Here is a 21,235-nt window from a genome sequence, read left to right as displayed (position 1 = left end):
AAGTGCCAGGTGCTGCACATTGGCCACAACAACCCCATGCAGTGCTACAGGCTGGGGTCAGAGTGGCTGAGAGCAGCCAGGCAGAGAGGGACCTGGGGGTGCTGGTTGATGGTAGGCTGAACATGAGCCTGCAGTGTGCCCAGGCAGCCAAGAGGGCCAATGGCATCCAGGCCTGCATCAGGAACAGTGTGGCCAGCAGGAGCAGGGAGGTCATTCTGCCCCTGTACACTGCACTGGTTAGGCCACACCTCGAGTCCTGTGTCCAGTTCTGGGCCCCTCAGTTTAGGAAGGAGGTTGAGCTGCTGGAAGGTGTCCAGAGAAGAGCAACAAAGTTGGTGAGGGGTTTGGAACACAGCCCTGTGAGGAGAGGCTGAGGGAGCTGGGGCTGCTTACCATGGAGAAGAGGAGACTCAGGGGTGACCTTATCACTCTCTACAACTACCTGAAGGGAGGTTGTAGACAGGCAGAGGTTGGTCTCTTCTCCCAGGCACCCAGTACCAGAACAAGAGGACACAGTCTCAGGCTGCGCCAGGGGAGGTTCAGGTTGGATGTTAGGAAGAAGTTCTATACAGAGAGAGTGATTGCCCATTGGAATGGGCTGCCCGGGGAGGTGGTGGAGTCGCCGTCATTGAAGGTGTTCAGGAGGAGACTTGCTGGGGTGCTTGGTGCCATGGGTTAGCTGTTTGGGTGGGTTGGGTTGGTTGATGGGTTGGACACGATGATCTTGAAGGTCTCTTCCAACCTGGTTTGGTTTATTCTAATAAAGGTTTATTCTAAAGGAGAAGGGGAGGGGAAAGAACCACCCATGAGGACTTTCCAGCACAAGATCCCATCCTCTGGCTTTATTGGTACTTTAAGACATGAACATTCTCGTACATAATTTATAGAACTCATTCTTCTGTGCACAAACTCCTCTTAAATAAATTAACTTACAATGAGAAGGACTCAAGCATGTCGTTTAAGGCAAAAAAAACACCAAGTTTCCTGTGAGAGAAATCAGCAGCAAAGCCCAAGGCCCTGCTGCTGCTGCTGCTGCTGCTGCTGCTGCTGCTGCTGCGTGGGGCCAAGGCTCAGTTCTGCCATTGCCACCTCCCGGGCTCAATGCGGGGGGTGGGGGTGGGGGCCTGGGGGTGCAACTATCTGCTGGTGCAGATGGAAGGTGGAAGAGTGGTGTCCAATTGGTGATGCCTTGACTTTTGCTGAGCTCCTCAAGGAGGGGCAGGGATTCTCGTGGCTGACACGTCTCTTGCTCAGCTGAACCTAAGGGCAGGCTTTGTGCTCAGGCCAGCAGGAGGTTTTGTGTGGAAAAAAAGGCAAGAAAGGCACCATGAAACCCTTAGGAAAAAAAGAAAGAAGAGCCTGAAAAAAACCAAACCCCAGCAACACCCCCCCTGTAAATGTTAAGGTTTTGGATGGTACTTGAGGGTTGCAGAGCTGCCTGGCCAGACTGCAGACATTCAGAGAAGTTAGCAGGGAAAGGAGCCGAGATGTTGGAAATCCCCTATGGATCCTCCCCCGGCAGGACTGCTGCAGTCAGGCTCCTGAGGCGAGCAGGCTGCCCCCCAAGCAGGGGAAATGCCGGCTGTGGCAAACGCCGCCGTGGGCAAGCAGTGGGGAAGGGAAGGGGCGCCGGCAGCTGCCGGCGAGGAGGATCGAGCCGCTGGAGCTCCCGTCGCTGTTCAGCCGCGGGGAGCACAGCGGCGCCGCCCCTGGACCCCCCATACAGAGACACAGTGATACACACCCCCCCCACACACACTCTGCATGGCCTTGCACATCATGAGGCTGCCAGCTAACACCCAGGAACGTTTCTGCAAGGGAAGCGAGGGGGAAGCAGAATCGGCAATGGTTTGGTAGGTGAAGGCAGCCAAGGATCCTCCGCGAGGCAGCGACAGCACTCGGCTGTGGTTAAGACTGCAGTGATGCTTTGATGCACACAGTTTCAGTTCCCAGCAGGTCTGGGCCTTGAGGAAAACACTGCCCTGAGTGAGCTGGCACTGGCACCCCCCCCTGCATCCGGTGTTCCTGCTAAAGAGGGGAGCTGAGCCCACCTGGGGCTGTCTACAAGCCGGTGGTGCAGGTGGGGTGTAAGCCTGGGGGGCAGGCAATGTACCCTGCAGCTGGGAAGGGTGAAAGCCTGGGCAGGCGCCAAGCCTGGGCAGGCTCCAAGCCTGAGCAGGCTTCAAACCTGGGCAGGCTCTAAACCTGGGCAGGCTCCAAGCCTGGGCAGGCTCCAAGCCTGGGCAGGCTCCCCGGGGCTGTGCCAGCAGAGGAGCCTGGCTGAGGATGTGCAGAGAGGGCACTGCCAGCTCCCCTGCAGCCCAGCAGAAGGGAAGTGCAGGTGAGGGTAGGAGCAAAAGAGGAGGTGCCAAGCAAGAGCGCTGGCTCTGGTGGAGGCTTTGGCCTGCAGAACTCTGTCAGGAGTCTGTTAGGCTATTGGGAGGGGGGAGTCTGGAGGTCCTTTCTTGGGAAGTTCACAAGGAGTGAGTGCAGCTGGGACACAGTGTTGAGCTTTCAGAAGGTGACCACTTGCCCCTCTCTCCTCCCTTCTCATTTCAAAAGCAAGCAAACAGGAACAAACCAACCTGCCCCCCCAGGGCTCCAGGGCTGGGCTTCTTCTCAGTTAAGGTGCCTCTCCCTCACTTCTATTTCCATCCCTGATTGCCTCCATGGCAGTCGGTGCTGTTGCTTGGAAGCAGCACCCAGGATCTGCTCTGGCAGGCTGGATTTACAAAAATAAATATATATTTTTACCTTCCTTGATTTATTTTCTAGAATCATTTTCCTTCCTAAATCCATTCTTTCACATCTATCTCTATCAATGCTTGCTTTCTTCATTGACTGTGTTGTCTTTCTGCCTCCCCTGTTCTGTCCTTTTCAGTTGTCATTCTGTGTTTTCAGTTCCTCATTCTCCTCTCCCTCCCCAGCCTTATGAAGTGCTCTCCTGGGATCTCAGGTTCCACAGAAGGAAATATTGCTTCTGCAGCCTGGCCTGGTGGAAGGTGTCCCTGCCCACCCCAGGGGAGCTGGAAGCAGATGACCTTTGAGGTCCCTTCCCACCTAAACCATTCTATGAACCTAGGAGTATTGCTTCCTTCCCCCACCTCCCGCTGCCGACACGTTTGAGGTTCACAAGGCAGCTCCTCAGCGAGACTGGAGGAGGAGAGATCCCCCCCCAGTGCAGTCAGCCAAGCTGCCCACTTCTGAGGCCAGCCCCCAGCCCTTAGGACATAAACTGCTGGTGGCAAAAGAAGGTCCTCGTGGCGAGGAGCCAGGCGGCAGCGGTGTGCCAGGCGGCAGCGGTGTGCCGGGCGGCAGCAGTGTGCCAGGCGGCAGCGGTGTGCCAGGCGGCAGCGGTGTGCCAGGCGGCAGCGGTGTGCCAGGCGCCTCTGCCACCAGGGATCAGAGGGACAGGGAGGTGCTGGCGCTCAGAGTGGTCACTGATGAGCTGATCTGTGCCACACCTGGCCGCTGGCAGCCAGTTCCCCTGTCCCTGGTTCCCTCGGTGCCTTGCCAGCAGCTGCAGACACAGGTGTGCTGCTGCTGCTGTAAGCATGAGCCCTGCTCTAAGCCGGGGCCCCAGGCAGCTCTATCTCGGGAGCAGAGTGCTTCGAACCTCACAATCGCTATTTGATTTCCCTTTCTGTGGTTTAAACTTCTGCCCTGCAGGGAAAGGGCAACTAGGGCCAAACCACTCCAGACTGGCGCTTTTGCTCTGTTTTGGGTACGTCCTGCAGCATGAGCTCTGTAGGCAGCTCGGGCTTCACACCTAGGGAGCCACCACCAAAGGTTTGCTGCCGTAGGTGTAAGCCCGAGCGGCAGCCACGGCTTCAAACGTGCATTGTCATGCGGCTGGGAGATGTGGGCTGGGTCAGCTGCTTTGCAGATCCATCCTGGGGGGTGTGTGTGTGTGGGGGGGGTGTTGATTTCCTCTGATTTCACAGGCTTTGGGAGCAGTTCATGCTATGCTATGTGTGAGCAGAGGAAGGACCCAGCCAGCGAAGGCAGCCCCCGAGCGGCTATTTCAGTTTGACGTGGAGCAGACTGAGCGCCTCTGTACCATCCCCTGGCTTGCAGATGTTTTGAGATGATCTTGATATTCCAGTCCTTAGAGAGTCAGCAGAGAGAGTCGTTTCCACCAGCGGGCGGGAGGTGGCTTCAGCAGTCTCTGTCCCTGCCTCTGCCTCCAGCTCTTCATCAGTTATAAACAGTTTGGACTCCCTCCACTTGGAGTAGACGTCTTGGCTGCCTCTGGAGCCGCTGGAGTCACTGCCAGCCCCCTGCACGTTCAGTTCTTCTGTCGACTGTATGAGGTTTTGCACAGACAAAGACTTCCCCAAGTCCATCTGCACCACAGGTCTGACCGAGAGCAAAGGTTCCCCTCCCGCATCCAGGCTCTTCCTCCAGGCCAGCTCCCTGCCGGGGGCCGGCGGCGCAGCCTGCCCGCCCTCCTTGGAGGCGACGAGGCAGGCGGTGACCTCGGCAGCGCTCTCCTGGGTGGTGACAGGAATGATGTGAACCGGCTCAGGCCTGCTGAGGTGCTTGAGGGCCGAGAAGGGCGGTATCTGCAGGGTGGACGGAGCCGCCGGCTTGGCGGCCGGGCCGGTGTGGTGCGCCGCGGCTCCGTCGTTTGGCACTTGCGTCGCCTGACCGTGCCCAGCTGGGCTGAAGGCGTAGTAAGCCTGAGTGCTGAACTCGTTGGGGGTCAGGACGAGCTGCAGGCCACGGGGCAGGTTGGCACTGGCGGATCTGGACAGGCAGCCGCTGGTCTGGGCCGAGTGGGAGGAGTCCTTGCTGTCCGACGGGCTCTGGTAGTCGGAGGTCTGCTCGCAGTCGAAGGCTGGCGCCTGCAGGGACGCCAGAGCCAGCGCCGAGGCAGAGCCCTTCCGCAGCACCTGCTGGTAAATGTCCAGCAGGCAGTCCAGCTTGGACTCGATGGACTGAACCTGCAGGGGGAGAGGAGAGGGGAGGATCATGCAAGTGTCAGGGCTGGAAGGGAGCTCAAGGCTCAGCCAGCTCCAGCCCCCTGCCATGGGCAGGGACACCTCACACCACAGCAGGTTGCTCACAGCCACCTCCAGCCTGGCTGCAAACACCTCCAGGCAGGAGGCTTCCACCACCTCCCTGGGCAGCCTGTGCCAGGCTCTCACCACCCTCCTGGGCAACAACTTCTTCCTCACAGCCAATCTCAATCTCCCCACTTCTAGTTGTGCTCCATCCCCCCCACTCCTGTCCCTCCCTGACACCCTCACAAGTCCCTCCCCAGCTTTCTTGCAGCCCCCTGCAGCTCCTGGAAGGCCACAAGGAGGTCTCCTGGGAGCCTTCTCCTCTCCAGCCTGCACAACCCCAACTCCCTCAGGCTGTGCTCACAGCAGAGCAGCTCCAGCCCTCTGCTCATCAGTGCCCCAAGCTTAACTTGAAACCCCTGGAGCTCAAGTAAAGGCAAACCTGGCCAGCAGACCCAGAGAGGTGATTCTGCCACCCTGCTCTGCCTGGGGGAGACCTCACCTGGGTGCTGTGTCCAGCTGTGGGACCCCCAGCACAAGAGACATGGACCTGGTGGAGCAGGTGCAGAGGAGAGCCACAAAGCTGATCAGAGAGCTGGAGCACCTCTCCTGCAAAGATGGGCTGCAAGAACTGGGGCTGTCCAGCCTGGAGAAGAGAGGGCTCTGGGGAGACCTTACAGCTGCATTTCAGTGTCTGAAGAGGACCTCCAGGAGGGCTGGGGAGGGACTGATTGGAAGGGCTTGGACAAGGGGCAATGGCTTGAAACTGGAGCAGGGTAGGTTTAAGTTGGACATAAGGAAGAAGTTCATCACAAGCAGAGTGGTGAAACACCAGAGCAGGCTTCCAGGGGAGGATGTGGTTGAGGCCTTGTCCCTGGAGACATTCAAAGTCAGACCTGGTGTAGCCCTGGGCAGCCTGGAGGTGTCCCTGCTGACTGCAGGGGGGCTGGGCAAGAGGACCTTTGAGGATCCCTTCCAACCCAATGCAATCTGTGAAGCTGTGACTGCTGAAGAGAAAAATGGAAGGGGCTTGGTAGATGCTCTTGGCCACTGGGATGCGATGCCAGAAGCCATGGGAATGTTCCACAACCCTGCAATTTCTCCTCACTTACTTCTCTGCACATGGGAGAGAGTGAAGGTAGTGCAATTCCAGCACACAAATGGAGCAGGTTGTGGAAATAAACCAAACCCATTTCACCTGCTGAGCCTCTGAAGGCAGGAACAAACCCCCCAAGAGGCAAGAGCAGCAGAGCAAGGCACAGACAAGCACCTACCTGCTTCTCCACCTTCACCACACGCCCCAGCATGCTGAGGTCATCAGCTGCCTCACTCTCTGCAGGGTTCTTCTCTCTGCTTCTTTTGTCTGCTGTGATTTGTCCCTTCCCAAGGATCTGGTCAACACTGCAAGAGAAATAAGCTGCTGTGATTCCCCCAAAGAGTGATGGCCTGGAAGGGTTTGCTTATAGCCATGAACTAAAGATCAATCACAGACCTCCTGACCACAGCCCTGCTGATCCCCCCCAGGCTGCCCTTGGCCTTCTTGCCCCCCAGAGCTCATTGCTGGCTCCTGGTCAACCTCCCACCCCCCAGCACCCCCAGGTCCTTTTCCCCTTCCCTGCTCCCCAGCAGCTCAGTCCCCAACCTCTCCTGCTCCCTGGGGTTGTTCTTTCCCAGCTGCCAGGCTCTCCTCTTGTTCAACACAGAGGTTCTCCTGCCCCTCTGCTCTGCCCTGCTGAGGCCACAGCTGGAATCTGGTGTCCAGCTCTGGGCCCCTCAGGGCAGGAAGGAGCTGAGGGAAGTGCTGGAGAGAGTCCATGGCAGAGGCACAAAGATGCTGCAGGCAGTGGAAGCTCTTCCTTAGGAGCAGAGGCTGAGGGAGCTGAGGGCTCTGGAGCTTGGCTTGGAGGAGCCTGAGAGGTGAGCTCCTGGCTGGGGCTAAAGCTGTGCAGGGGCAGTGGCCAGAGGCTGGAGCCAGGCTCTGCTGGGGGCTGCCCAATGGCAGCAGAAGGGGCAGGGGTGGAAGCTGAGGCAGAGGAAGTGCCATGGGAAGAGGAGGAAGAATTTGTTGGCTGTGAGGGTGAGAGAAGCCTGGCAGAGGCTGCCCAGGGGGGCTGTGGAGTCTCCCTGTGTGGAGCTCTTGCAAGGCCAGCTGGATGTGTTGCTGTGTGAGCTGCTGTGGGTGACCCTGCTGGGGCAGGGGGCTTGGGCTGGCTGAGCTCTGGAGCCCCCTGCCAGCCCCTGGCACTCTGGGCTCTGTGACAGGTTACCAACTCCGGGCTGACAGCACACCAAGTGGCTATGCAGAGCAGTTGCTCTTCCCTTACCGTGACTGGAGGCTCTTGATCCTGCAGAGCATGTCCAGGTGGCCTGCTGAGTACTGCTCAATGACATCTTTCACATCATAGGGGCGAAGAGTTTCCTTGAACTTCCTCTTTGCCACGTGGAATTTCATAATCCTGTGGGGAGAGAGCATTGCAGAGGTTAACCTTCAGGAGCTGGGAAGCAATACCCCTGGAGCAGGCTGCCCAGAGAGGTTGTGGAGTCTCCTTCTCTGCACACACATTCAAACCCCCAAGCATCCAGGACACCTCACACCACAGCAGGTTGCTCACAGCCACCTCCAGCCTGGCTGCAAACACCTCCAGGCAGGAGGCTTCCACCACCTCCCTGGGCAGCCTGTGCCAGGCTCTCACCACCCTCCTGGCCAACAACTTCTTCCTCACATCCAGGCTCAATCTCCCCACTTCTAGTTCTGCTCCATGAGGCCAAGGAGCTGAGATCTGCCCTCAGCCTCCTCCTGTGAAGACTAAGCACCCCCAGTTCCAGCAAGTCCCCTGCTGGCAGCTTCCAGTTCAAAATGAGAGTGCTTGCCAGGGGCACTGCCTTGAGTCACCATTCTGAAGACAGAACTGAGCCATGGCAAAGGGCTGCTAGGAGCAGTCCCTCCCTTGGGCAGCTCAGGACTGACCTCCCTGCAGCTTCACACAGGGGCAGTGCTGCACTTCCCTCTCTCCCATTGTCAGCCCCTGCTACAGACTAAGGGCTTCTGCTGGCTTCTGAACCTGGGCTGTGGAGTCCTTTTCTTCCTGTTCTCCCAGCTGCCAAGCATGCCAGGATGCTCTGCTCCTGGCAGTGTGACAGCAGAGAGAGCCTCTCCTGGCAGCCAGCTCTCCACTCAGGTCACAGAGAGCAGAGGAGGCAGGTGACAAACCAGGCAGGATCCTTCTCCTGCCAGCATGCTCTCTGGGCTGGGGGCTCACCACTCCTATCTCCTTTTTCACTCCATGCTTTTTTGGATGAAAATCCCAAGGCCTGTTGGAAAAGCAGGGCTGAAGGATGAAGAGCAGAGCTGGAGAGAGCTGAGCTTACCACAGCTGAGTGATTTCACAAGAGAAAAGGCAGGAGACTAATTTCTACCAACAGCCAGAGGAGCTTCTTAATCAGGGAGCACAGAAGCCTTCACTACTGCCTGGCAGCCTCGGGAGAGGATTTGGGGCTTATCAAGGTGGTTTGTCAGCACTGCCCAGCAGCCAAAGGCAGGACTGAAAGCATCAGGGCTCTGCCAGTGAGCTGTGACTATCACTTCTGGGTTAGGGATGAGCTCATGTGATGCCATCTTAATTAACTTCAGCAAGGCACAGCCCCATGGTGTGTATTGATTCAGAGAACCACAGAGCTGTCAGGGCTGGGAGGGAGCTCAAGGCTCAGCCAGCCCCAACCCCCTGCCATGGGCAGGGACACCTCACACCACAGCAGGTTGCTCACAGCCACCTCCAGCCTGGCTGCAAACACCTCCAGGCAGGAGGCTTCCACCACCTCCCTGGGCAGCCTGTGCCAGTAGTTTGGGCTGGAAAGGAGAGGAGGAACCTGAGAGGTGACCTCCTTGCTGTTGATGTGCAGAGGCTGGAGCCAGGCTCTGCTGGGGGCTGCCCAATGCCAGCACAAGGCGCAGTGGTGGAAGCTGAGGCAGAGGAATTGCCATGAAAAGAGGAGGAAGAATTTTTCCCCTGTGAGGGTGAGAGAAGCCTGGAAGAGGCTGCCCAGGAAGGTAGGTTGGCCTGGATGGTCTTTGAGGTCTCTCCCAAGCAGACATTTTCCGTGATTCTGTGGTTGAACCTCCATCGCTGGAGGTGTTTGAACGAGGCAGAGACGTGCTGCCGGGGGGCAGGGTTTAGTCGCAGACTCGGCAGAGTTAGAGCGTGGTTGGACCTGATGATCGCAAGGGTCTTTTCCAAGCCAAAGGATCCTGGCTCGCTGAGGTCAAAGCAAGGCAGCGCTCTGCCTGTCGTTCCCGCTCTCACCACAAGAGGGCGAGCGAGGCCCACGGCAAACGGCCGGCGGCGGCGCCCGGAGCTGCTGGCGCGGAGCAAGCAGCAGCTGAAGGCGAGGACGAACCCCGAGGAGCGAACCCCAGGGAGCGAACCCCAAGGAGCGAACCCCAAGGAGCGAATCCCTATGGTCCTCAGCGCTTCTCCAAACAGTATCTGCGTTCTTAAACCGCTGCATGCCGTGGAGCCAGCTCCTACCTTACAGCTCAGCCCCCCTGGGACAGAGGACAAGGTGGCTGGCACACGTGTGACCACCCCGGGGTGACAATCAGCTGTCCAAAGTAGAACCACAGAATGGTTTGGGTTGGAAGGGAGCTCTAAAGGTCATCCAGTCCAGGCCCCTGCAGTCAGCAGGGACACCTGCAGCTAGAGCAAGGAGCCTGCTTCAGTGATGAGGGAGCTGCCCGGGGCCCCAGCTCAAGCTGTTCTGTGACCTAGAGGAGAGCTGGGGGGAGGAGGAGAGGCTTTTGTGTTGAACTAAAGTAAGGCTGCACAGCTCTTCAGCCTGGGGAAAAGAAGGCTCCAGGGAGAGCTTAGAGCTGCCTTCCAGTACCTGCAGGGGCTGCAGGACAGCTGGGAAGGGACTTTGTGCAGGGGCTTGCAGGGCTAGGATGAGGGGGAACGGATGGAAGCTTGAGGAGAGCAGACTCAGACTGGAGGTCAGGAAGACGTTTTCATGGCAAGGGTGGGGAGAGACTGGCACAGGCTGCCCAGGGAGGCTGTGGATGCCTCACCTGTGGCCAGGCCGGAGGAGGCCCTGAGCAGCCTGGGCTGGTGGGAGGTCTCCCTGCCCATGGCAGAGGGTTGGGACTGGATGAGCTTTAAGGTCCCTTCCCACCCAGAGCATTGTGTGAACTCAAAGGGCATTGTCTGCAGCTGGCCTCTGACCCCCAGGCCCCACCAGCCTGGGCACTTGTAGAAAGTTTGAGGTCCACCACTGATATTTTTTGCTACCTACCTGCAGCAGCCAAAGGCAGCACCCAGGGCACCTAACTCTTGCCAGATGCAGGACCAGCCCCAGCCTGGCACTGGGGCACTTCCTGGTGTTTGGTACATTTGGACTCCCATCCACATGGTCCCTCACAGTGCTAAAATCCATCCTGCCTGTCCTTAGGGCACTGCAGTAAGCCTGGCACCTCCTCAGCACATCTCTAGTCCCTGTGCAGCTCTGCCACCCCCGTGTTAGGTTTGCAAACCTCTACCCTGTCAGCCCTGTCACTTTCCCAGGAAGGAATGGAGCTTCATTCCCCTGGCATCCAGGTGAAGTTATACACATGGTTAGATGGCAAGAGAAGTGTGGCCAGCAGGGCTGGGGAGGTTCTGCCCCCCCTCTGCTCTGCCCTGCCCTGCTGAGAGCACAGCTGCAATCCTGGGTCCAGTTTGGGGCTCCCCAGCTGAAGAGAGACAGAGAGCTGCTGGGGAGAGCCCAAGGCAGAGGCAGGAGGATGCTTAGGGGACTTGAGCATCTCCCCTGGGAAGAGAGCCTGAGAGCCCTGGGGCTGTTTAGCCTGGAGAGGAGAAGGCTGAGAGGGATCTGCTCAATGTCTCTCAAGAGCTGAGGGCTGGGGGTCAAGGGGAGGGGGCCAAGCTCTTGTGGGTGCTGCCCAGCAAGAAGCCAAGGAGCACTGGAGACAAACTTGAGCAGAGAAGGTTTCAGCTGCCCAGGAGGAGAAAGTTCTTTGTTGTGAGGGTGAGGGAGGCCTGGAGCAGGCTGCCCAGAGAGGTTGTGGAGTCTCCTGCTCTGGAGCCTTTCCAACCCCCCCTGGCTGCATTGCTGTGTGGCCTGCCCTGGGTGCTGCTGCTCTGGCAGGGGCTGCACTGGATGCTCTCTGCAGCTCCCTCCCAGCCTCCACCATCTGTGATTCTGTGGTTACTCCCTTGAAGGTTACAAGGCAGGGAGGTGGTTTTAGCCAGAGCCAGATGAGATGCCCACAGGTTTGTTGGCTCACTTGCTGCATCAGGAAAGCAAATGCACACAGATCTGTCTGTGGGGCTGACTCCATCTCTCTCCCCCCAGCACCCTTCTCCCTGGTAAACTGCTGTGTGCAGGACACAGACCTCTGAAGGGACCAAGACCTGCCAGAGGAGCAAAGCAAGGGAAAGAGAGCTGCCTAAACCACAGGAGCCCAGAGTGCCAGAGGGTGGCAGGGAGCTGCAGAGCTCAGCCAGCCCAAGCCCCCTGCCCCAGCAGGGTCACCCACAGCAGCTCACACAGCAACACATCCAGCTGGCCTTGCAAGAGCTCCACACAGGGAGACTCCACAGCCCCCCTGGGCAGCCTCTGCCAGGCTTCTCTCACCCTCACAGCCAACAAATTCTTCCTCCTCTTCCCATGGCACTTCCTCTGCCTCAGCTTCCACCCCTGCCCCTTCTGCTGCCATTGGGCAGCCCCCAGCAGAGCCTGGCTCCAGCCTCTGGCCACTGCCCCTGCACAGCTTTAGCCCCAGCCAGGAGCTCACCTCTCAGGCTCCTCCAAGCCAAGCTCCAGAGCCCTCAGCTCCCTCAGCCTCTGCTCCTAAGGAAGAGCTTCCACTGCCTGCAGCATCTTTGTGCCTCTGCCATGGACTCTCTCCAGCACTTCCCTCAGCTCCTTCCTGCCCTGAGGGGCCCAGAGCTGGACACCAGATTCCAGCTGTGGCCTCAGCAGGGCAGAGCAGAGGGGCAGGAGAACCTCTCTGACCTCCTGACCACAGCCCTGCTGATCCCCCCCAGGCTGCCATTGGCCTTCTTGGCCCCCAGAGCTCATTGCTGGCCCCTGGTCAACCTCCCACCCCCCAGCACCCCCAGGTCCTTTTCCCTTTCCCTGCTCCTCAGCAGCTCAGTCCCCAACCTCTGCAGCTCCCTGGGGTTGCTCTTTCCCAGCTGCCAGCCTCTCCCCTTGCCCTGGTTGGATTTCATTCAGCCCCTGCCAGCTCTCAGCCTCATTCTTGTGTTATCACTTCCTGCTCCCAACAAATGGAAGCTTATCTGTGCCATCAGCAGTGGCAGAGGGAGCAAGAGGCCCTCTGAGGTCAGCAGTTCACCTCCCTGCCTCTGCAGCCACTTCCTGCTGCTTCCCCAATGGGACTCTCTCTGCCATAAATAGTCAAATCATTGCTCCAGTGCCTGTGGGGAGGAGAGCACAGCACAGGCCATGCCCCTGGCTCTGAGCACAGCCTGCAGCAGCCAGGGAGCCTCAGCTCCTGCCTGGCCTCCCGCACACAGCCCTGGGAGCTGGCGGAGGTGGATGATGCACCCTGGCCTTTGGTGCCTGCAGGAGCTCTGCAGCCTGGGGAAAGCAACTCCCTGCAAGGCTGCTGAGGCACTGCAGGCAGGCTGGGGCTGCCCCCCCCTGGAGAGGCCCTGAGCAGCCTGGGCTGGGGCTGCCCCCCCCCGGAGAGGCCCTGAGCAGCCTGGGCTGGGGCTGCCCCCCCCCGGAGAGGCCCTGAGCAGCCTGGGCTGGGGCTGCCCCCCCTGGAGAGGCCCTGAGCAGCCTGGGCTGGGGCTGCCCCCCCCCGGAGAGGCCCTGAGCAGCCTGGGCTGGGGCTGCCCCCCCCCGGAGAGGCCCTGAGCAGCCTGGGCTGGGGGCAGGGGTCCCTGCCCAGGCAGGGGCTGGCACTGGCTGAGCTCTCAGGTCCCTTCCAGCCCAAGCCCTGCTGAGCCTGAGAGCAATGGCTCAGTGCTCATGGCCAGGCCAGGGCTGGGGAGCAGTGCTGCCCAACCTGCTGGGCACCAGGGCTCAGGGCACTGCCAGCCAGGGCCTCTGGGCACTGCCAGCCACAGCCTCTCTGGGCACTGCCAGCCAGGATCTTCTCTGGGCACTGCTAGGCCACCCTCTGAGCACTGCCCTGCTCACAGCTGGAGGCTGCAGAGGTTCAGGACTGGTGCCAGCCTGGCCCAAGGCAGGCTGTGGAGCACAGCAGGGTTCAGCACACTGCCCTCTGTGCCCTGCTCACCCAGCAGTGCTCCTCTGTGCCCTCTGTGCCCTGCTCACCCAGCACTGCCCTCTGTGCCCTCTGTGCCCTGCTCACCCAGCACTGCCCTCTGTGCCCTCTGTGCCCTGCTCACCCAGCACTGCCCTCTCTCTGTGCCCTGCTCACCCAGCACTGCCCTCTGTGCCTTCTGTGCCCTGCTCACCCAGCACTGCCCTCTGTGCCCTCTGTGCCCTGCTCACCTAGCACTGCCCTCTGTGCCCTCTGTGCCCTGCTCACCCAGCACTGCCCTCTCTCTGTGCCCTGCTCACCCAGCACTGCCCTCTGTGCCTTCTGTGCCCTGCTCACCCAGCACTGCCCTCTGTGCCCTCTGTGCCCTGCTCACCCAGCACTGCCCTCTGTGCCCTCTGTGCCCTGCTCACCCAGCACTGCCCTCTGTGCCCTCTGTGCCCTGCTCACCCAGCACTGCCCTCTCTCTGTGCCCTGCTCACCCAGCACTGCCCTCTGTGCCTTCTGTGCCCTGCTCACCCAGCACTGCCCTCTGTGCCCTCTGTGCCCTGCTCACCCAGCACTGCCCTCTGTGCCCTCTGTGCCCTGCTCACCCAGCACTGCTCCTCTGTGCCCTGCTCACCCAGCACTGCCCTCTGTGCCCTCTGTGCCCTGCTCACCCAGCACTGCCCTCTGTGCCCTCTGTGCCCTGCTCACCCAGCACTGCTCCTCTGTGCCCTGCTCACCCAGCAGTGCCCTCTCTCTGTGCCCTGCTCACCCAGCACTGCCCTCTGTGCCCTCTGTGCCCTGCTCACCCAGCACTGCCCTCTGTGCCCTCTGTGCCCTGCTCACCCAGCAGTGCCCTCTCTCTGTGCCCTGCTCACCCAGCACTGCCCTCTGTGCCCTCTGTGCCCTGCTCACCCAGCCCTGCCCTCTGTGCCCTGCTCACCCAGCACTGCCCTCTCTCTGTGCCCTGCTCACCCAGCACTGCCCTCTCTCTGTGCCCTCTGTGCCCTGCTCAGCCAGCAGTGCCCTCTGTGCCCTCTGTGCCCTGCTCACCCAGCACTGCCCTCTCTCTGTGCCCTCTGTGCCCTGCTCACCCAGCACTGCCCTCTGTGCCCTCTGTGCCCTGCTCACCCAGCACTGCCCTCTCTCTGTGCCCTCTGTGCCCTGCTCAGCCAGCAGTGCCCTCTCTCTGTGCCCTGCTCACCCAGCACTGCCCTCTGTGCCCTGCTCACCCAGCAGTGCCCTCTCTCTGTGCCCTGCTCACCCAGCACTGCCCTCTGTGCCCTCTGTGCCCTGCTCACCCAGCAGTGCCCTCTCTCTGTGTCCTGCTCACCTAGCACTGCCCTCTGTGCCCTCTGTGCCCTGCTCAGCCAGCAGTGCCCTCTCTCTGTGCCCTGCTCACCCAGCACTGCCCTCTGTGCCCTCTGTGCCCTGCTCAGCCAGCACTGCCCTCTGTGCCCTCTGTGCCCTGCTCAGCCAGCAGTGCCCTCTCTCTGTGCCCTGCTCAGCCAGCAGTGCCCTCTGTGCCCTCTGTGCCCTGCTCACCCAGCAGTGCCCTCTCTCTGTGTCCTGCTCACCTAGCACTGCCCTCTGTGCCCTCTGTGCCCTGCTCAGCCAGCAGTGCCCTCTCTCTGTGCCCTGCTCACCCAGCACTGCCCTCTGTGCCCTCTGTGCCCTGCTCACCCAGCACTGCCCTCTGTGCCCTCTGTGCCCTGCTCAGCCAGCAGTGCCCTCTCTCTGTGCCCTGCTCACCCAGCACTGCCCTCTGTGCCCTCTGTGCCCTGCTCACCCAGCACTGCCCTCTGTGCCCTCTGTGCCCTGCTCACCCAGCAGTGCCCTCTCTCTGTGCCCTGCTCAGCCAGCAGTGCCCTCTCTCTGTGCCCTGCTCACCCAGCACTGCCCTCTGTGCCCTCTGTGCCCTGCTCAGCCAGCAGTGCCCACATGCAGGCAGAGACTTCCCTCACCTGCTCAGCTCCCTGCTGCCTCAGCTGATCTCTACAGACAGTTTGTTGTGAGGAGACAGGCAGCAGAGCTGGGCTGGGGCAGGCAGCCTGGGGGCATTTGGGAGGGTGCTGGTACCCTGCCAGGTGACCTCTGTGACCTGCTGAGCACAGCCCTGCTGATCCCCCCCAGGCTGCCATTGGCCTTCTTGGCCCCCAGAGCTCCTTGCTGGCTCCTGGTCAACCTCCCACCCCCCAGCACCCCCAGCTCCTTTTCCCCTTCCCTGCTCCCCAGCAGCTCCAGAGAAGGGCAACAGAGCTGGGGAGGGGTCTGGGGCACAGCCCTGTGAGGAGAGGCTGAGGGAGCTGGGGTTGCTTAGCCTGGAGAAGAGGAGGCTCAGGGGAGACCTTCTTGCTCTCTGCAACTCCCTGAAGGGAGGCTGTAGCCAGGTGGGGGTTGGGCTCTTCTCCTAGGCAGCCAGCACCAGAACAAGAGGACACAGTCTCAGGCTGTGCCAGGGGAGGTTCAGCCTGGAGGTCAGGAGGAAGTTCTACACAGAGAGAGTGATTGCCCATTGGGATGTGCTGCCTGGGGAGGTGGTGGAGTCACCATCCCTGGAGGTGCTCAGGAGGAGGCTTGCTGGGGTGCTTGGTGCCATGGGTTAGCTGTTTGGGTGGGTTGGGTTGGTTGATGGGTTGGACACCATGATCTTGAAGGTCTCTTCCAACCTGGTTTGGTTTATTCTAATGAAGGTTTTTATTCTAATAAAGCTCAGTCCCCAACCTCTGCTGCTCCCTGGGGTTGCTCTTTCCCAGCTGCCAGCCTCTCCCCTTGCCCTGGTTGGATTCCCTTCCCTTCCTCCCTGCCCAGCTCTCAGCCTGCCCAGCTCTGGCTGCATGGCAGCACAGCCTCCTGTGTCAGCACTGCTCCCAGCTTGCTGCCAGCAGCAGCCTTGCTGCCAGAGCTCTCTGTGCCCTCATCCAGGCCCTTGATCAATCTATTGAGCAGCTCTGCTCCCAGCCCTGACCCCTGAGGGACTCCTCTGGCCTCAGGCCTCCAGCTGGGCTCCATCCCACTGACCTTGCTGAACTTCATTCAGTGTCTCCCTGGCTTCATTAAGTCTCCAGCCTTCAGCTGCTGCTGCACACCGAAGATGAAAGGAAAAACCCCCAGCCCCCTCCCCCCTGCACTGCCTTTGCAATGCAAAGCTGCTGCTAAAAACAAACTTCAGCAGGAGGCACAAAGTTTCCACCTGGGCAGATGCTATCAGCCTGAGACTCTACAGTTACTCCAGAGGTGTCTCAGATCCTGCCTCAGATGTGTGCAGAGCTGCCAGGGCAGGCAGGTAACAGATACCCTGAATAATCAGCAGGAGGATCAGCTGCCTGAGCAGCAGCATGGCCACACTCCTGCTGTGCAGAGACTGAGGCCTGGCATTCAGCAGGAGGCTGGAGGTGATGGCACAGAGGCTCAGAGGCTGTCAGGGCTGGAAGGGACCTCTGGAGAGCTCCCAGCCCAAGCCCCTGCCAGAGCAGGAGCAGAGAACCCAGCACAGGGCACACAGAACACATCCAGACAGGGCTGGGAAGGCTCCAGAGCAGGAGACTCCACAACCTCCCTGGGCAGCCTGCTCCAGGGCTCTGGGAGCCTCCCAGGGCAGAAGTTCCTCCTCCTGCTGAGCTGCAACCTCCTGGGCTGCAGTTTCCATCCACTGCTCCTTGTCCTATCCCAGGGTGCAGCTGAGCAGAGCCTGTCCCCTGCCTCCTGCCCCCCAGCCCTCAGCTCTTGATAGCCATTGATCAGATCCCTCTCAGCCTTCTCCTCTGCAGACCTCCAGGGCAGGCAGCCTCAGCCTGCCTGGCAGCCTGCTCAGTGTCTCCCCAGCACCCTCACTTCCTCACCTCCAGTCTCAATCTGCCTTTCTCCAGGCCAAACCCTTCCCTTCTGCTCCTGCCACAGCCAGCCCCCGTGGAAGCCTCTCAGGTGTATCCATCCCAGCGTTCTTGGCACTCACCTGATGGCTCTGATGACAGTTTTGAGAGCAGGAGTGAGGTCTTCCACTGACACATCACACTGGCAGCCCTTCTCATCATACACATCATCAGTCCCCAGGCTGGTGTCAGCTGCAAGAGACAAGAGCAGGCTCAGCCAGCAGCACTGCACTCCCAGCTCCTTCCTTAAGTGGTTTCCAAACTGCCTGCTGGAAAGGACAGGGCAGTGCAAGTCAAGGCAGACAAGAGCTGCACCAGGGTGCTCAGTGCTTGGGCCACAAGGGCCTGGGGAGTCCCCGGGGGTAGAGAGGGAGACAGCCCTGATGGGCTCCAAGCACAGGGGCAGAGGAGAACCAGAATGTCTCTCCTGAGGTCTCCCTGCTCCACAACACCTTGGGGTGCTGGGGGCAGCAGGTTCTGCATGGGGCAGCAATGTACCCTGGGGGCCAAGGGAGCCAAGGGGAGCCTGGGGGGCAGCAAGAGAAGTGTGGCCAGCAGGGCTGGGGAGGTTCTGCTGCCCCTCTGCTCTGCTCTGCTGAGAGCACAGCTGCAAGCCTGGGTCCAGTCTGGGGCTCCCCAGCTGAAGAGAGACAGAGAGCTGCTGGGGAGAGCCCAAGGCAGAGGCAGGAGGATGCTTAGGGGACTTGAGCATCTCCCCTGGGAAGAGAGCCTGAGAGCCCTGGGGCTGTTTAGCCTGGAGAGGAGAAGGCTGAGAGGGATCTGCTCAATGTCTCTCAAGAGCTGAGGGCTGGGGGTCAAGGGGAGGGGGCCAAGCTCTTGTGGGTGCTGCACAGCAAGAAGCCAAGGAGCACTGGAGACAAACTTGAGCAGAGAAGGTTTCAGCTGCCCAGGAGGAGAAACTTCTTTGTTGTGAGGGTGAGGGAGGCCTGGAGCAGGCTGCCCAGAGAGGTTGTGGAGTCTCCTGCTCTGGAGCCTTTCCAACCCCCCCTGGCTGCATTGCTGTGTGGCCTGCCCTGGGTGCTGCTGCTCTGGCAGGGGCTGCACTGGATGCTCTCTGGGGCTCCCTGCCAGCCTCTGCTGCTCTGTGGTGCTGTGAACTCTTCTCAGCAAGCCTCAGCCCTTTAAGGTCACCCTACCTGAATGGGCACAGAAAGGGACACTGCCCTCAACCATGGGATGCCATCAAGGCCAAAGAATGAGGACTTGGTGGCAGCATTTCAGAAGCTCTGCTCAGGGCCTGATTTGTTCCTGCTATAAATATCCTCTGTCCTTTCTGAGCAGTGTTCTGTGTGGTTTAATTACAGGCTCTGGCACTGGGAGCATGTGATGCTTGCTCTCCTCACCCTCACTGCTCCTAGCTCCCTATGGCAGCAGCATTTCAAGTAGCTGTCTGCCTGCTGAGCAGAGGCAGGAGTCACTTGCTGCTCTTCAGTTTGGGCTGGGGGCCTGGGGGCAACTGGAACAAAAGGGCAAATTGCATTCTAGGCTGCAGCCAGAGCAGGGTGGGCAGAGGGCAGCAGAGAGGATTCTGCCCCTGGGCTCTGCTCTGCTCAGACCTCACCTCCAGTCCTGCCTCCAGCTCTGGGGTCCCCAGCAGGAGGAGGACACAGAGCTGTGGAGAGAGCCCAGAGGAGGCCACAGAGATGCTCCAAGGGCTGGAGCAGCTCTGCTGGGAGCACAGCCTGAGGGAGCTGGGGCTGTGCAGCCTGCAGAGGAGAAGGCTCCAGGGGGACCTCAGAGCTGCTGCCAGCACCTGAAGGGATCCTGCAGGAAGGCTGCAGAGGGACTGCTCATGAGGGGGTCTGAGACAGGACAAGGGGGAATGGTTTGGAGCTGAGGCAGAGCAGGGTCAGAGTGGAGCTGAGGAAGAAGTTCTTCAGCAGGAGGCTGCTGAGCCTCTGGCCCAGGCTGCCCAGGGAGGCTGTGGCTGCCTCCTGCCTGGGGCTCTGCATGGCCAGGCTGGATGAGACCCTGAGCAGCTGAGTCCAGCTGAGAGGTGTCCCTGGGCATGGCAGAGGTTGGAGCAGAGGAGCTCTGAGGCATTCTATGAGTCCATGAGTGAGTGCCTGTGGTGACAGCACAGCAGGGCTCCTCACACAGGGGCTGGCAGGGTGGTCCCAGGACCCTTTGAGCTGCTTTTGGAAGCTTTCAGAAGTGCTTAGGCCTGGAAGGGAGCTGCAGATAACCCTGCTAGCAGGGCCTGAGGCAGCAGGCCCAGGGGTGATGAGTTTCAACTAAAAGAGGAGAGATTGAGGCTGGATCCAAGGCAGAGCTTTGGTTGTTTTCACCATGAGGGTGGTGAAACACTGAAGAGGTTGCTCTGAGCAACCTGATGGAGGGGCAGATGTTCCTGTCCACTGCAGAGGGGTTGCACAGGATGACCTCTAAAGATGTAAAAGCAGTCTATGACTCCTCTATGGTACCCTGGCTGTGTGGGAGGCAGAGAGGGCTCTTCATCTGGGTGACCCAAATCATTCTGCTGAGGCTGAGTACCTTCCACACAGACATGGCCAAACCTCAAGGGGTGTCTGAAGCTGATGGTCTGTGCCTGGCTCTCAGGAATGGCTGTTCCAGCCCAGGAGTGGTGAAAGTCCTCTGAAAACATGGAGATAGACTCACAGAGCTGCCAGGGCTGGGAGGGAGCTCCAGGCTCAGCCAGCCCCAACCCCCTGCCATGGGCAGGGACACCTCACACCACAGCAGGTTGCTCACAGCCACATCCAGCCTGGCTGCAAACACCTCCAGGCAGGAGGCTTCCACCACCTCCCTGGGCAGCCTGTGCCAGGCTCTCACCACTCTCCTGGGCAACAACTTCTTCCTCACAGCCAATCTCCATCTCCCCACTTCTAGTTCTGCTCCATCCCCCCCAGTCCTATCCCACCCTGACAGCCCCCAAAGTCCCTCCCCAGCTTTCCTGCAGCCCCCTGCAGACCCTGGAAGGCCACAATGAGGTCTCCTGGGAGCCTTCTCCTCTCCAGCCTGCACAACCCCAACTCCCTCAGTCTGTCCTCACAGCAGAGCAGCTCCAGCCCTCTGCTCCTCCTCAGGGCCCTGCTCTGGACACCTTCCAGCCCCTCCAGATCCTTCCTGGCACAGAGGCTCCAGAGCTGGCCCCAGAGCTGCAGCTGTGGTCTCAGCAGAGTGGAGCAGAGGGGCAGAATCCCCTCCCTGCCCTGCTGGCTGTGCCTCTCCTGCCTGCACTCCCAGCACTTCCAGCACAGAATTTCTCATTCCATCTCAGTTTCTTTTCCCCCTCCAAAGATCATTCTAAGCACAAAAACTCTTCCTGCTTTATCTTCATACCTTCATTCCCCCCTATCAAACTAAAAGGTGTCCCAGGCCACTGCTTTGGTTATCATCTGTGTCCATGAAGCTTCTCACCTCTTCCAAGCTCACCTCATCCTCCTGCCTGGTGAACCATGAACACAGATTCCCTTCACTGCCCCTCTGAACTGATTTGCTCTCTCAGCCATTAGCTTTAGAACAGCAACAAGTTGACTCTCTTTGAGTGAGGAGTTCACAGGCTCAGAGGCTGTCAGGGGTTGGAAAGGACCTCTGGAGAGCTCCCAGTCCAAGCCCCTGCCAGAGCAGGAGCAGAGAATCCAGCACAGGGCACACAGAACACATCCAGACAGGGCTGGGAAGGCTCCAGAGCAGGAGACTCCACAACCTCTCTGGGCAGCCTGCTCCAGGGCTCTGGGAGCCTCCCAGGGCAGAAGTTCCTCCTCCTGCTGAGCTGCAACCTCCTGGGCTGCAGTTTCCATCCACTGCTCCTTGTCCTATCCCAGGGTGCAGCTGAGCAGAGCCTGTCCCCTGCCTCCTGCCCCCCAGCCCTCAGCTCTTGATAGCCATTGATCAGATCCCTCTCAGCCTTCTCCTCTGCAGACTGCACAGCCCCAGGGCTCTCAGCCTCTCCTCCCCAGGCAGTGCTGCAGTCCCTTCAGCAGCCTTGGAGCCCTCCCTTGGGCTCTCTCCAGCAGATCCCTGTCCCTCCTGAGCTGGGCAGCCCAGAGCTGGATGCAATCTTCCAGGTGAGGTCTGAGCAGGGCAGAGCAGAGGGGGAGCAGAACCTCCCTGGCTCTGCTGGCCACACTCCTCTGAAT

At 60.0% G+C, this 21,235-nt stretch overlaps 1 protein-coding gene across 2 annotated transcripts in view; it reads right to left on the bottom strand.

The window, feature by feature from the left end:
• Positions 1-827: 827 nt before the first annotated feature.
• KCNQ5 (potassium voltage-gated channel subfamily Q member 5) overlaps positions 828-21,235 on the bottom strand; it is a 198,744-nt gene continuing 178,336 nt past the window's right edge. For both annotated transcript variants that reach the window (XM_068170224.1, XM_068170225.1), the window contains 4 exons: positions 17,195-17,303; positions 7,331-7,462; positions 6,281-6,407; positions 828-4,946 (listed from right to left, as the gene is read on the bottom strand). In XM_068170224.1, coding sequence (XP_068026325.1) covers positions 4,020-4,946; positions 6,281-6,407; positions 7,331-7,462; positions 17,195-17,303 — 1,295 coding nt within the window. In that variant the 3' untranslated portion in view covers positions 828-4,019. The remainder of the gene's footprint in view (positions 4,947-6,280; positions 6,408-7,330; positions 7,463-17,194; positions 17,304-21,235) is intronic.

This window comes from Melanerpes formicivorus, unplaced genomic scaffold (genome assembly GCF_026170545.1).
Source record: "Melanerpes formicivorus ecotype bairdi unplaced genomic scaffold, bMelFor1.0.p_v2 SCAF_296, whole genome shotgun sequence".
NCBI classification, from domain to species: Eukaryota; Metazoa; Chordata; class Aves; order Piciformes; family Picidae; genus Melanerpes; species Melanerpes formicivorus.
The sequence above is the reverse complement of the archived record's forward strand: the minus strand, read 5'-3'. Positions and strand labels throughout refer to the sequence as shown.